This window comes from Arachis duranensis, chromosome 3 (genome assembly GCF_000817695.3).
Source record: "Arachis duranensis cultivar V14167 chromosome 3, aradu.V14167.gnm2.J7QH, whole genome shotgun sequence".
NCBI lineage: Eukaryota > Viridiplantae > Streptophyta > Magnoliopsida > Fabales > Fabaceae > Arachis > Arachis duranensis.
Genome location: NC_029774.3, coordinates 20,316,308 through 20,330,818, shown reverse-complemented (window position 1 = coordinate 20,330,818; position 14,511 = coordinate 20,316,308). Strand labels below are relative to the sequence as shown.

The 14,511-nt window shown below is 32.5% G+C and overlaps 2 protein-coding genes across 2 annotated transcripts; one reads left to right on the top strand and one right to left on the bottom strand.

The window, feature by feature from the left end:
* Positions 1-7,497: 7,497 nt before the first annotated feature.
* LOC107477899 (H/ACA ribonucleoprotein complex non-core subunit NAF1) lies at positions 7,498-10,469 on the top strand. Its single transcript, XM_016097992.3, has 3 exons — positions 7,498-8,228; positions 8,913-8,990; positions 9,193-10,469. Exons 1-3 carry the CDS (start codon positions 7,707-7,709, stop codon positions 10,255-10,257), a joined length of 1,665 nt encoding a protein of 554 aa, XP_015953478.1. The 5' UTR covers positions 7,498-7,706; the 3' UTR covers positions 10,258-10,469.
* Positions 10,470-11,556: 1,087 nt separating this feature from the next.
* Positions 11,557-14,505, bottom strand: LOC107477900 (protein ULTRAPETALA 1-like). The gene is given in 4 exon segments (XM_016097993.3): positions 11,557-11,877; positions 13,095-13,127; positions 13,129-13,330; positions 14,080-14,505. Coding segments are annotated over 4 exon segments (618 nt in total). The 5' UTR covers positions 14,288-14,505; the 3' UTR covers positions 11,557-11,702.
* Positions 14,506-14,511: the final 6 nt, after the last annotated feature.

The following is a 14,511-nucleotide window of genomic DNA, read 5'->3' as shown; positions in this document are numbered from 1 at the left end:
GAAAATGTGTATCAATTATTTATTTGGAAATTGAAAATGAAAGTAAGCAATATGCATAAGGCAGACCACATGGATCAAATATGTTCCTCCCTCCATGACCATTTTTTATTCTCTCATCAGTTTTGGGTGCGAGAACCGATCTTAATTCAGGAGCAGTACAGTTTCAATGCTGTTGAAGTATTGATTCACATGGCGCACAACCAGCTATATTAATTATGTGGAGAAATTAAGCATGAGCAGTTCAGCTTTCCACCAGTATAGATGTCCAGTCCAATAATGCATAGCGAAAAGTTATTAGTGGACAGTAAATATTTGGTGATACTGTCAGATGACAGCTTTCAGCATTATAAATTGGGGAGTTGCATGGTGACTATAGTTGTAGTGGGTAACACTGGAAGAGATTTATGCACCCCAATTGAACAAATCTGAATGACAAAAAGTGCATCACTTTAATTTTTCATTTTTCGTTATCGAGTTGCTGATACGGATAATCGTATCACATATTATAATATTATTTATTTAAGTACATTAAATTGGCCTATAAATTTATAAGGATGTATTTATTTTAGTGTCTAAAATTGAATATTATGAATAAAATTAATCTTCACATTAATTTATTTTTAACTTTTCACAATACTATTTAAATATAAGTATTTTTGTAAATATTTTACAGTTGAAGTTTTAGTTATATAACTTTTTTTTGTAATACTATAATATTAATAAGATTAGCCAACTTAGTTAAATTTTCAATAATTTCAACAAAATTATCTAACTTAGCTAACTTTTCACTGAACTTATTTAAAAAAGCATAATAGTTTTATGTGTCTATATGTAATTATAATTATCCTTATAGCTAACTTTTATACTTTAATTGAAATTGGAATAAAATTTCTCTTTTTTGTTATTTTATTAAATTTTATTAAGATAAAAAATAAGGTTTAAATAAAATTTTGATTTTATGAAAGGCATGTTAATCAAGTTTTTTAATAGATTTTAATGTAAAAAAACATATGAGATGAGTGGAGAAATAACAACTTGATACCTATATACAAAAATAAGGGGATATAAAGAGTTGCGAAAAATATAGAAAGATCAAATTCATGAGTTATATCATGAAATTATGGAAAAGGGTGATAGAACGGAAATTAAGACAAGAGACACAAGTAACAGATCAGAAAACCAATTTAATTTTATGCCAGGCAGAAAGCTACATACATGTTAAAAATGATGATGGAGAGGTATCATAGTAATAAAAAGAATCTATATATGGTGTTTATTGATTTGGAAAAAGCGTACGATAGAGTGTCAATGGAGGTTTTATGGAAGGTTTTGGAAAAGAAGAGAGTAAGAATTGCATATATTCGTGTAATTAAAAACATGTATGATGAGGCTACAACTAGTGTGAAGACTCAAGGTGGTGTAACAGAGAAATTTTGGATCATCCCTAATTTTATACTTTTTCATATTAGTTTTGAAAGTACTCACAAAGCATATTCAAGAGCCTGTGTCATAATGCATGTTTTTTGCCACCGAAAGTAGTTAGTGATTACGACACACAAACTCAATTCAAAACAAGCAAACAAATAAGACTCAATTAGCCACAGAAATATGAGTATCTAGTGCTTCACGAGACAGAATACAAGAGAATAAGCAAAAGGTAAATAGAAATTGACAACTTAGATTCTTATTACCTTCAATAATGTATTGTCTTTTTTTCAGTATTTTTTGTTGAAAATTTCAAATCTAGCGTAAAGAATTTTTCTGAGTTTTTACAAAGATTTTGAGAGTGGTTTAAAATTTCTAGAAACCGTTTTTTTAGAATGTATTCATATTAAAGAGCACGGTAAGTTAAATGTTTTGTCGCTTGCGTTAGTAGAGAGTTGGAGCATATATAACACACTTTTACTAATGAAATTGATTTTTTTTTTATTTGATCCAACTTAGTTGCTAAAATGCTTGAATGTGTAGCAAGACTCTTATTATACAGGATCCTACAAATACTAATATAATACTTTGTGAGATCTAAAACAAAACTGAAATAAAAGTTAACATTGAAGATTAGAGATGACAAAGCAAAAAGTCAGCCCCACTCCGCCCACCCCGCCAAGGCCTATTCTAAAAATGGGGTAGGCTGGTAAAGTGGGTTTAAGATGCTAATGCTAACTCATCTTATAGGTTGATGGGCTAGCCCACTTAACTCCTTCTTTAAAATAAATTAAAAATTAATAAAAAATATAATTAAAAATTAAATACAAATAAAAAATAGTCAAATTACAATATTTTTTTTACTTTTTTTTTAATTTTAACTTTAATATAATTGTTTAAAATAATATCGTCAATAAAATCATCTTTATTTTGAAAAATAAGTCACATAATTTGAGCGTATATATGAATATAAATAAAATAAACAAAGTTAATAATTAAAAAAATAAAAAAATAAAAAATATATGTTTAAAATTATATAATTGTTAATTTTTGTAGCACTGATATCTCTTTTATTTAATATAAATAGAAAATAAAACAACCTTTAATCCAGTGGAGCAGCCCACTGCACCCCGCAAAAACTTGCGAATATTTTTTTATTTAGCGGGTTTCAAATCTTAGCTCGACCCATCCTTTTTAGCGGATTCAGCCCTTTTGCCACCCCTATTAAAAATACTGTAAAATCTAATTTTGAGTTTATTTGGGCGAGTTTTTACGAAAAGATTTTTTTCAAGTAATCTTTTTTTATAAGATCTTTTAAAAAAGTAAAATTAATTTTAGAAATATTCTCCACATCTAAACAATTTTGACATCCATGTTCATCCAAATAATTTTAGGTCACGCGCTTTTTCCGCTTTCTTCTTTCCTCATGCTTCTTCTCTTCTCCTTCTTCTCATCTCCCCTGCACTTCTTCTTCTTCTTCTTCTCCCATGATTCTTCTTCTCACGCTCATTTACGCACGGAGCGTCTTCTTCTTCGACTTCTTCTTCGCGTTCCTCATTCTCCTCCTTCTTTTTTGCGTTCCTTCTTCTTCACGGTTTTCTCCTTAGCGTCATTCTTTTGATGTTGTTGCTACTGTATTTTTTTTTGTATTTTTCTCCTTCTCTTCTTGGTGAAGAAGCAGTAGAAGGTGCGGAGAAAGAGTTTTGAATTGTACAGAACAGTAATGAACCGAACATATTATTATGGTGAAACAATTGTATAGTACTAAATGAATGAAACATAATCCATTATATAAAATCAAATTTAAATAGCTTTCTGCATAATGAACCGAACACGTACTCATGATGAAACAATTGTATAGTATTGAATGAACGAAACAAAATCCATTATATAAAATTAAATTCAAACAGCTTTCTGCATAATGAACCGAACACGTACTCATGGTGAAACAATTGTATAGTACTGAATGAACGAAACATAATCCCTTATATAAAATCAAATTCGATGTAGAGATTATCAATTCAATTCAGATTCATAACACATGCGTCCATTCAATTCAATTCAATTCAATTTAGTAATTGCATTCCATTCAATTCAGTTGAAAAAAATAATCCATTAGCAAAATATTGGTGTTGTTGGTGATGACGATAATGAAAGAAGAAGGGAAGAAGGAGGAGGAGGAGGAGGAGGAGATATACATGAATTTGAAAGAAGAAGAAGGTGACGTATGCGTGCATTTGAAATAAGAAGAAGAAGAAGAAGAAGAAGCGCGGGGAAGAGAAGAAGAAGAAGCGCCGGGGGGGAGAAGAAGCACGTGTAATGTCACTCTTTTAATGAGAATGATTTTTGTTGGTGTTAGACCTACTTGTATAAAACTTAGATGAAAAAATACTTAAATGTGTAGTATAGCCCCTAATTTTATATTTAGATATATTATATAAAAATATATTTTTATTTAGTAAGTATTTTATTTTTTATTTTTTAGTATTTTTATTTTTATTATTAAAATTTTGTCAAATATATTAAAAAACTAATAATTTAATGACATCCAAACAAATACTTTATTACTTTATAATCACATCATTTTAAAAAATAATAATGCTCTACATCTATATAAAAAATACATCCAAGTTATCCAAGCAATATTGGTCAGACACACTTCTATCCCCCCTCACTCGTTTGTCATACACGCGCTACATATAACGTGCTACAACCTAAAGCTTTGCTCAACGTAAATATGCTCGCGTTCTCCCTTATTGATCTGCATTGCCTTCGTCGTTCTCCTCTGGTCACGTTCATCTTGTCGTTTTCTTCTTTCAATCTGGTTACGTTGCATTTATCTTCTTCCTATTCTTCTTCGATCTGCACTTCTGAATTGAAATAATGAATGACTCAACTTCAAATCAGTTGAATAAGAGCAATTTGGATTATTCTTCTAAAACAAATCACACTGACGAAGTTTGGATTATTCAATTTTGAATCGAATTGAATGGAATGCAATTGCTAATTTGAATTGAATTGAATTGAATTGATAATCTATTTGAATTTGATTTTATATAATGGATTATATTTCGTTCACTTAGTACTATACAATTGTTTCACCATGAGTACTGTGTTCGGTTCATTATATAGAAAGCTGTTTGAATTTGATTTTATATAATGGATTATGTTTTGTTCACTCAATACTATACAATTGTTTCACCATGAGTACATGTTTGGTTCATTATATAAAAAGCTGTTCGAATTTGATTTTATATAATAGATTATGTTTTGTTCACTCAGTACTATACAATTATTTTATCATGAGTACTGTTCAGTTCATTATACAGAAAGCTGTTTGAATTTGATTTTATATAATGGACTATGTTTCGTTCACTCAGTATTATACAATTGTTTCATCATGAGTACGTATTCAGTTCATTATGCAGAAATAAAGATGTTTAAATTTGAATTTATATAATGGATAATGTTTCATTCATTTAGTATTATACAATTGTTTCACCATAATAACATGTTTGGTTCATTTCTGTTCTGCACAATTCAAAACTCTTCCTCCTCACATTCTACTGCTTCTTCACTAGAGAGAGAAAGAGGAAAAGACAAAAAAAAATACAGCAACAACAACAACAAAAGAATTATGATAAGGAGAAAATACGTGAAGAAGAAAGAACACGAAAAAGAAGAAGGAGAATGAAGAGGAGGAGGAATGCGAAGAAAAAGGCGAAGAAGAAGACGCTCCATGCGTAAACGAGCGTGAGAAGAAGAAGAATAAGAAGAATAAGAAGAAGAAGCGCGGGAGAAGAAGAAGAAGAAGAAGAAGAGAAGAAGAAGAAGCGTGATGGAGAAGAGAAGAAGAAGAGAAGAAGTATTTCGTGTGTGTTGGGCGCGTGTATTTCACATTTCATTTAATGGTATTGGTTTTTTTTGGTGTTGGGCCAAGAACTTAGATACAAAATTACATGGCTGTATAGCATCACTGTTTTAAAAAGAGCTTATCCATTAGTTTATCTAGGTGTTTGTTTAAAGTCTAATTCTATAGTGCCTATGAGTTGGTATCTAAATTTTGCATAACTTATTTTTTTGTAGTAAATTTTAAATTTTTAAAATTATTTACTTTTATACTTTTTAAATTAAATATTAATTTTTAATTTTTTGGGTAAATTAAGCATCATTAGAGCAGACAATTGGTAGGGTATGATAGGGTTTGGACTCTACTCTAATTCTACCTGCGAGTTGAAAATTTTTCAACTCTACCATACTCTCGAGTTGAGAATCTCTCAATCATAACCCTACTCGCACCTTAAAGTTCTTAACTCTATCTTATTCGATCTTACCCGCAAAAAAATTAAATTTTTCTAAAATAATATAAAATTCAATCATTTCACATTTCGTATATATTAATAAAATAAAAAATAAAAAATTAAGCTCAAATTAAAATTAAAAATAATAAATTTTAAAAAATTTAATATAAAATTATAAATAGTATGATTATTAAGTTCTTAATAATATTAAAATAACAAACAAAAATAAATATCTTGTCACTCTTTTTATAATTCTAAGTTTTTACAATATTATTTTTAAGAATAAATAACTATTTGTACCTATAGAAGATAAAAATACTGACATATGTACCCACACTAAATCGAAACTAAACTTGTATTCATACAAGATATCTTCCGTGTGACAAAAGTATCCTGTCTTGTCACACGGAAGGTATCTTGTGTGGATACAAATTTAGTTTCGATCTAGTGTGGCTACATATGTCAGTATTTTCATCTTTTATGGATACAAATAAAAATTTTTTCTTATTTTTAAATAACAAATATACTAAATTAGTAATTTAAATAATTAATTTAGTAGATTAGTTTAAGTTTTTACAAAAAAAAGGATTTGTGAATTTAATACTCACTTTTTTTTATTATACATGTCAAAATTCGCACTGCATCCTATTTTATTTTTAGCGAATTGGATACCTGCTGCCAGTAATATATATGTTGCCAGCTTTGGCATCACCTTTTAGGCACAATAGTAATTACCTCTCTTAGAGGGAGCAAAAATAAAAGAGAAGTGCTACATATACAAGTCATTTTTATTTACAAGTCTTACAAGTTGGGCCTAACACGTGCGTTACAGAAGAAGAAGAAGCGTGAATATAAATGACTTGTATGATTTGTATGAAAAAACGTTCTCTCTTTGCCTTCGATCTCCTTCTTTTTTTTCGATTTTCATGGTTTTTGAAATCAAGTTTTGAAATTATTTTGAAGATGATGGAACTTCAGAAATACACCCGAACGATTACAAAAATACACCCAAACGATTATAGAAATACATCCAAAGGATTACAGAAATACACCCAAATAGTTACAGAAATAAACCAAACGACAGAAATACACCCAAAAGATTATAGAAATACACCCAAAGGATTTAAGAAATACACCTAATATAGGGAGAGACAGTATATTTCTTCTTGAAATCAATACACCCAAAGGATTACAAAAATACACCCAAAGAATTTAAGAAATACACCCAAAATTTGTTGAAGTACACCTTATGCATAATTCAAAACTCTTTCTCTTTTTCCTCCTCATCTTCTGCTGCTGCTTCTTTTTCAAAAACGATTTGATGTCAAAAAACAATGGAAACCGAGAATAACGAAGAAAGAAAACAAAGAGAAAAGCACGTAAATGAAGAAGAAGAACAGGAAGAGGAAGAAGAACGTGTAGCAAGAAGAAGAAGAAAGAGAAAGAGAAGGCAAGAAACGTACCTTGAATAATGTTTTTTCGTTTTTTCTGGTGATTTTGACGAAGGAGAAAGAGAAAACGAAAAGAGGAGAAGAAATTTCAATAAAAAAAGAGGGAGGAAAAGAAGAAAAAGAGACACAGAGAAAGAAGAAGAAGAAAAAGAGGAAGAGGAAGCACGGAGAAAGAAGAAGAAGAAAAAGAGACACAAAAAAAACGTAAAACGACGTATTTATAAATGACTTGTATGACTTGTATGAAAATCAGTTGTACGTGGAGAATTACTCAAAATTAAAAGGGAGCATAAACAAAACGACGACGTAGGGTAAACATAATTGATGTTCCTTCGTTTTAACTGCTTTTATCAAAAACCTCGAGCGCTAGGGTTTAAGCATCCAAATCAGAACGCAAATACAAACCGCACCAGGGACTACACTCTTCACTTTCAACGTTGAAGCCTTTCCCGCTCTTCATTCTTCATTCCTCCATTCAATATAGTTTTGTTGCTTTCTAACCCAACAGTAGCACATAACTATTTCTGTTATGGATTCCCAACACAGCGCCGCCACCACGACCAACAACACCGATGGTGTTCCACTCGCCGATACAAACGGGTCGGGTCTCGATCCGAATTCCAATGGACCCATAAAGTCGAACTGTGAAAAGGTTGAGACTTTGGGGTGCGCCATTGAGGAAGCCGTAGAGAAAATCAGCTTATTGGGTGCCTCTGAAGCAGAAGTTAAAGCTGAAATTGAAGCCGAGAGTGAAAGTGATGAAGAGTCTGAGAGTTCCACGTCATCATCGTCGGAGTCTTCTTCTTCAAGTTCTGAGGAAAGCGGTAGCGGGGATAGTGACAGTGATGATGATGATGAGGAGGAGGAAGAGAATGGGGAAGATGCTGATGCTGACGTAGAAGTTGAAGAAGGTGAGATTGATGGTTCCGATGATGATGATGATGGAGAAAAGATGGTTAGTTGGATCATGGAAGATGATGGTGGTGACGGTGATGATGATGAAGCTGATGTTGGAGGAGGAGAACCCATTAAATCAAAGAATGAACTTGAGGTATGACTCTTATTGATTATATTTGCTATTTAGATTTTGGATTTTATTTGTTTTAATGCTGCTTCATTGGAAAAAAAAATATAATCTTTTATTGCTGCTTTTAACAGAGAAGGTAAATTAAACTATTAGCTATTTAGTAACTAAAGATGTTTGTAAATGTGATGCTGGTCGCATAGGAACTTTATGCATATACACTGATGAGTTTAAATTTGCTGAGAAATTTTTTGTTATGTTCTTGTCATGTTTAATCAGTTTGATATTAGCACTGGTTACTCTTTCGACTTTGAGCTCTTCTGATACAGGCTCTGTAGCATGTATTATGTCTTTTCTTGTGTGGGATTTTCACATGACATAAATGTTGTAGTGGGGAACTCAGGATTGGATTGTTTTGATTTCAGTTCAAAGATCTTTGTTTTTGTTTGGTTTGTTCAGGGGGAATATTTTGTTTCGGATATTGTTTTGAAAGTTTCTATTAAGTTGGAAGCAATGGAAATTAGAATGTAATACAAAAGAAAATTTGAAAATCCCTTGACAGTTGATGCAATGTTGAATTAATGATGAAGAATGCTTTGTATTGAGCATGATACATGCATCCAGTTTGAGTAACTTTAGGTCTAGCTTTGTGCAATTCTGCAAGTTTGTTTTGCTTTTGGGATTTCTTTTGATTGGTGTAAACTTTTGCAGGATCTCCCTCCAGTACCCCCGATTAATGTGATCTTAGAACCAAGTCATCAGATGCGGCCAGTGGGAGTTGTTATGTCGGTAAGCTCACAAGAACCTTGGTACTATTAAAAGAAATGAAATGAGCAATCTATTACACACTTTGTTGATTTCGTTAATTTCTTTAGTTGCTCGGTGACCCTCTGTTTGAATTAGGTGTTTGTTTTAGCGTATGACCAGTGGAAATAGATTAGTAGGGTATAGTTTATTGTCGGAATAATCTCTCAAGTTTCTCATTTTACAGAAACTCGGTGCTAAGGTCATTGTGGAAGGAGTTGAGAAGCATGATCCTCTTAGCGAAGGTTCTATCCTCTGGATAACTGAAAGTAGAAAACCACTAGGATTAATTGATGAAATCTTTGGACCAGTCAAAAACCCATATTATGTTGTGAGGTACAATTCCGAAAATGAAGTACCAACTGAGGTCCAAGGGGGAACCTCAATCTCATTCGTCCCTGAATTCGCCAATTATGTGCTTAATAACAAGGATCTTTACAAGAAAGGTTATGATGCATCTGGTGCAAACGACGAAGAGTTGTCCGATGAATTAGAGTTTTCAGATGATGAGAAGGAAGCGGAATACAGGAGAATGCAAAGAATGGCCAAGAGAGGTCCAAATGATCAAAATCCTAGTAAGAGTAAACATAATAAAAAGAAGGTTTCACCACAAAAGCATGCGGTAACTTCCATCCCCAAAGCATCTGCTCCACCTGCCGCACCACCTCATGATCGCAGAAATTGTTTACCTTTTCCAGGCCAAGGACAAGGCCCTTTTGCCGGAACTTCTGCATTTCCACCATTTCCGATTCCAAACTCAAACGCAGGTCCTAACATCCCACCCAATGGAGTTTGGACAAATGGGGCAACACTTCTGCAGCAGCCATTGCCTACTGTTATTCCTAACATATTTCCAACGAATGGCATGCCTTGGTGCCCGCAAAACACTCAATTTCCTCATCAGTTGCCAATGGCAATGCCCGGAGTTCCATTTCAACAGCAGTTGCCTCAGGGAGCAATGTTGCCTGGGGTGGTCCAGCAAAATATACTTGCACAAGCCGCCATATATGCGCAGGGGCTTATGGCTCAAAACCAAATGGCATTTGGGTTGAACTCCCCACCCTTCCCGCAGATTCAGCAACCACCTATGGTGCAACAGGGTTTTCCACACAATGAATTGTCGGCACAATCTAGTCCTAATCGAGGTGGTCCTCCTCAATTTCATCCGGGTGCATCTGCTAGTAATAATGGAGGGAAAACATTTCATGGTGGTGGTAGGGGTGGTAGGAAAGGATGGAGACCAGCCAAGTGAAGGTTATTGTGTTGTGTGCTCGTAGCACATTCCAATAAGTTGGGGCTTGTAAATTTGATGAAAACCTATCCTTTTATTTTTTTTTTAAAGAAAAGAATGAATTCAATGAGCTCTTGAAATAGAAGAGGTCTAAAACTTTAGTTACATGTATAATTAGTAGTTTTGGAAGTGTTTGCCTTGAATAGATTCGGAATGGATTTTTGTTTGCGAAAGTTTTGTCAAAACAAGTCATCCTATCACTTTTGGGTTAATACGGAAATGGATCCTCTTAATTGTTAAAAAAAATTGAGCGTATAAAATGTAATCTCTAACCTTTTATTGTTTTCTCTCTCATATTTATTTTGATCCCACTTACAAAATTAATAGTGAGAAATTACATTTAAATCTCTCAATTGTTAAAAAAAATTGAGAGAATTTATTTCCGGTTAATACTCAAAATTCATTTTTGTCATCATGTTGTTTCCCTCTAAATGATGAAAAGACTAATTTAACTTATAGTTATATCTTTCATGAATTACTTTGATTGATCAAATTTTTTAGAAATTAGGTAATTTTTCATAGACAAATTTAAATATTAATTCTGTCAATTTTTGTTTTTATTACCAGAACTAAATTTTGGTTATTATAATTTATAACTACTTTGAAAGGTGTAAATAGATTTAATAGATAATAGTATCCAAACTTCTATTTTTTGTCCTTGTAAGTAATTTAATCTTATTTTATAAATATAATTACTCACGATCAGTTTACAGACAATAAGGATTTAAAAAAAAAACTAATAAAAAGATGAGGCAAAACAAAACCAAGACAACAATTTTAGACATATCAACATTGAAGTGACTTGTATTTTTAGATATAAAAAATGTTTTACACTGTTACACTTCATTTGATATTAGTCCAAGGTAAAGAAAGGAGAAAGTGAGTCCTCTCTGAGCATCTAAAGGTAGTGCCTATATAAGCATGTGGTGAAGCGCTCCCCTTAACAATGACTTGTTTATGGTAACTCCTCGACTCCACTCCACTCATTGTTATTGTCTATGGTAACTCCTCCAATCATTAATACACAAACAACAACTTGGACATTATTGGGGTACAAAATCTTCACACTACTACCCAATAATTCCCAAAACAACGATGCTGGTCGCACTATGTCACCATCACTTGTATATCACAATTAACACCACTACTTTCTTGATCTGTTGATTTTTCTATTGATAAATATGGAGGTCTAGAACAAATTTATTCACTACTAAGAATCAATGTATGACTATATTAGGTAAAACATTATGAGAGAGAACAGAATCAGAATCACTAACATTGTAATTTTATGATCCAGTCAATGAGAACAATGATTGATGAATTCAGACTGGAAGTTGAGTCCAATTAGAAAATTAAAAATATTGATATAGGCATAAACAAGCCTATATGAAGAAGATGGATGAATATCAAACTTTGACATTGCTTGTGAAGTCAGTACAAGTCTGGCAGCTGCAATCTGAAAAGCGGCAGATACTGCAGCCGAAGCAGACACAGGAGGTGCAACCTTTGCATGTCGGAGAGCGAGTGCATCCCCTGTATACTCTGCGGCTCCCTCGTTCTTCTTCATCATCACATGTAATTCTGAAAGAAGCTACTATTAATCAAATTCTCCATCAAGTATAATATATAACAGCACCATTAGTGTAGTAAGGAATGTGCCCAAAAAACTTGAACTTTAAGATATTCCATACAACTTAACAGCCAAACACTGTGTGAAAACAAGCCAGTACTTGTAAGTTGTAATTTTCATTGGTACTGAACTACTGATACTGTTTTCTATATCTTAATACCATAGAAAAGATTCTCTTATTTTCAGATTTTAAATCAATCATTTATATATGCAATGCAATGTACACTTAATTGGAAAATCCCCATCAGTTTGATCTTTGTTTTCATTAGAAGATGTTAGTAAATGTTCTTCAGAATAATTTCATAAATGCATGATAGCATCTCCCAGACACAGTAAATGATGTTAATGGCTATCACTAATAGCTGTTAAGTACTAGCATACATAGAGATCAATAAAATATTACTACATACTATGTCAAATTTTCATTATAATGAGATCAAATAATGGACTTAACACTTATTTATTATATTTTGCATTACTTAAAGTAACGTTACACCATATACATAATATATATTCTGACACTATACAAAATGTCCATATCAATGTAAATTAGTTACTCAGAAAACAGTATTGTGATTTGACTACTAGTATTTTAAAAAGTATCTGCATCAAATCCAATATGAAGGAACAGTATGTTATTAGTGTATAACCCTTGGATAATTAGAAAGGATTAATTTGTTCATATTCAGATAAGTTCAAAAACATGAACTTATATTTTCTTCTATACTAAGCTGATTTATTTTATTATTATATGACTTTAATCAACTAAATCTTAATTCATGAAAAGAAGATTGAGGGTGAAAAAACCATTTCTCTATTTGCACGAAAATGTTTCTTATTAGTTAAAGGAAATTGATCAGATTCACTCTCAAGTCAACTAACCATGATTAAAACAAAAAACAAATATAAAGAGGTCAAAGCTAATGGATACATCAATAAATTTGGACTAACACCCCCATCCAATGATGAATTTATCATGTATAAAATGGAAGACACAATTAGGCTTAAACAAAATAAAAACAAGGACATTAATTACTTACTCTAATTACTAAATATATATCAACACTAAATCAACACAAGCTATGTACATACATTTATTATTGATATCAGCAATAAAAGCATGCACTATTGAAATGCAAGAGAAAGATAAGAAACAAGACATGCATACTTGTCATATTGGAGATCAGAACATTTCCACTGTGCACCTAACAAACTCATCACGGTGTGACCTTCCACTTTGGGATTTAAGAGCAGCAGCTTTTGAAACTTGGTTGTAGTATTTGAGTAGCACTGTTTTGAACAATGGAACCTTCTCACCCTTCACTATTACCCATATGTTGTTCTTCCACTTTCGAGCTGTTTCTCTTCCAGAGTGTTTCTCAAATGCAGAAGGACTCAACTTGTCTAACATCAACAAAAAAACACAGTTAAAATGATGAAATGTGCTATTTGTATTCATTATAACTTCATGTACTGAGACTATACAATAGGGACATGAAGGAAAACACTGTTATAAAGAAAATTTTCTAATTCAATATTTCATGGCTTTCAAGATCAATCATGATCACATGTAAAATCTCTACTAAAATTCAATTATCAAGTCACTATTTCATGTATTAGGTTGAAGCTATATGATACCATCCTGCATTGTCGCAAACAAGAGAGGTACTATTCAATTCCTTCTGTACCGGAGCACATAGTCAATCATGTTCTAACTACACAGTGAATGAAATTAGATTGTACATAGTAGCATATCATACATTCCAAACCAAGAACTACATTGTATCTATTAGCAGCTAAAAGCTTACACTATTCTACTCTGTCAAACACACTTAAATTAATGACCTTGGAATAACAAAGATCACACCTCAAACTACCGTCATGGTTATGCTTCTATATTATTATGCTATGTTATTAAATATGTACAAACCTTAGTTAGAAATAACCTATCTTCAAACGTGTTAATGAAGAATTTTCCACATTTCTCGTTCCACTAGCTCAATACAATATAATAGGTTATATCAAAACCCAAACAAGTTTCACTGGGACAATTCAACATACACTTTAAGTGTGTATAAAAAAAAAGACTAACCCTCACACAACACACATGCACATCCATAAACATAACAAATATTTAGAGAGAGAGAGAGAACCTTCTTGGCAACCAGGGGTGCATTCACAAGTGATTTCAAGGTAGCCATTAACGAAAACCCTAAGCCTTCCAACAGCATCACCATACCTGTGGCTAGTACAACCGCACGTGATTTCAACATAGTCACCAACTCGCTTCACGCCACTCACCTCACTCAGCTCATCCTCACTGAAGATTGCTGCCACTACCCCACTCTCTCCATTCGCCATTATTATTATTATCTCCCCCAAAAGACTCTGTTTTTCGTCACAAACAGATGTGGGTCGATCGGAAAAAAACAATCGAACGATATGATGGGGGGTTTTCGATATAGAAAGTTAAATGAAAAAACAAATGTGGCGTGTGCGAAAGAAAAGGGATATATAACGGGCTTTTAAGGTACCCAAAAAGAGAGAGAGAGAGAGAGAGAGAGAGAGAGAGAGAGAGAGAGAGA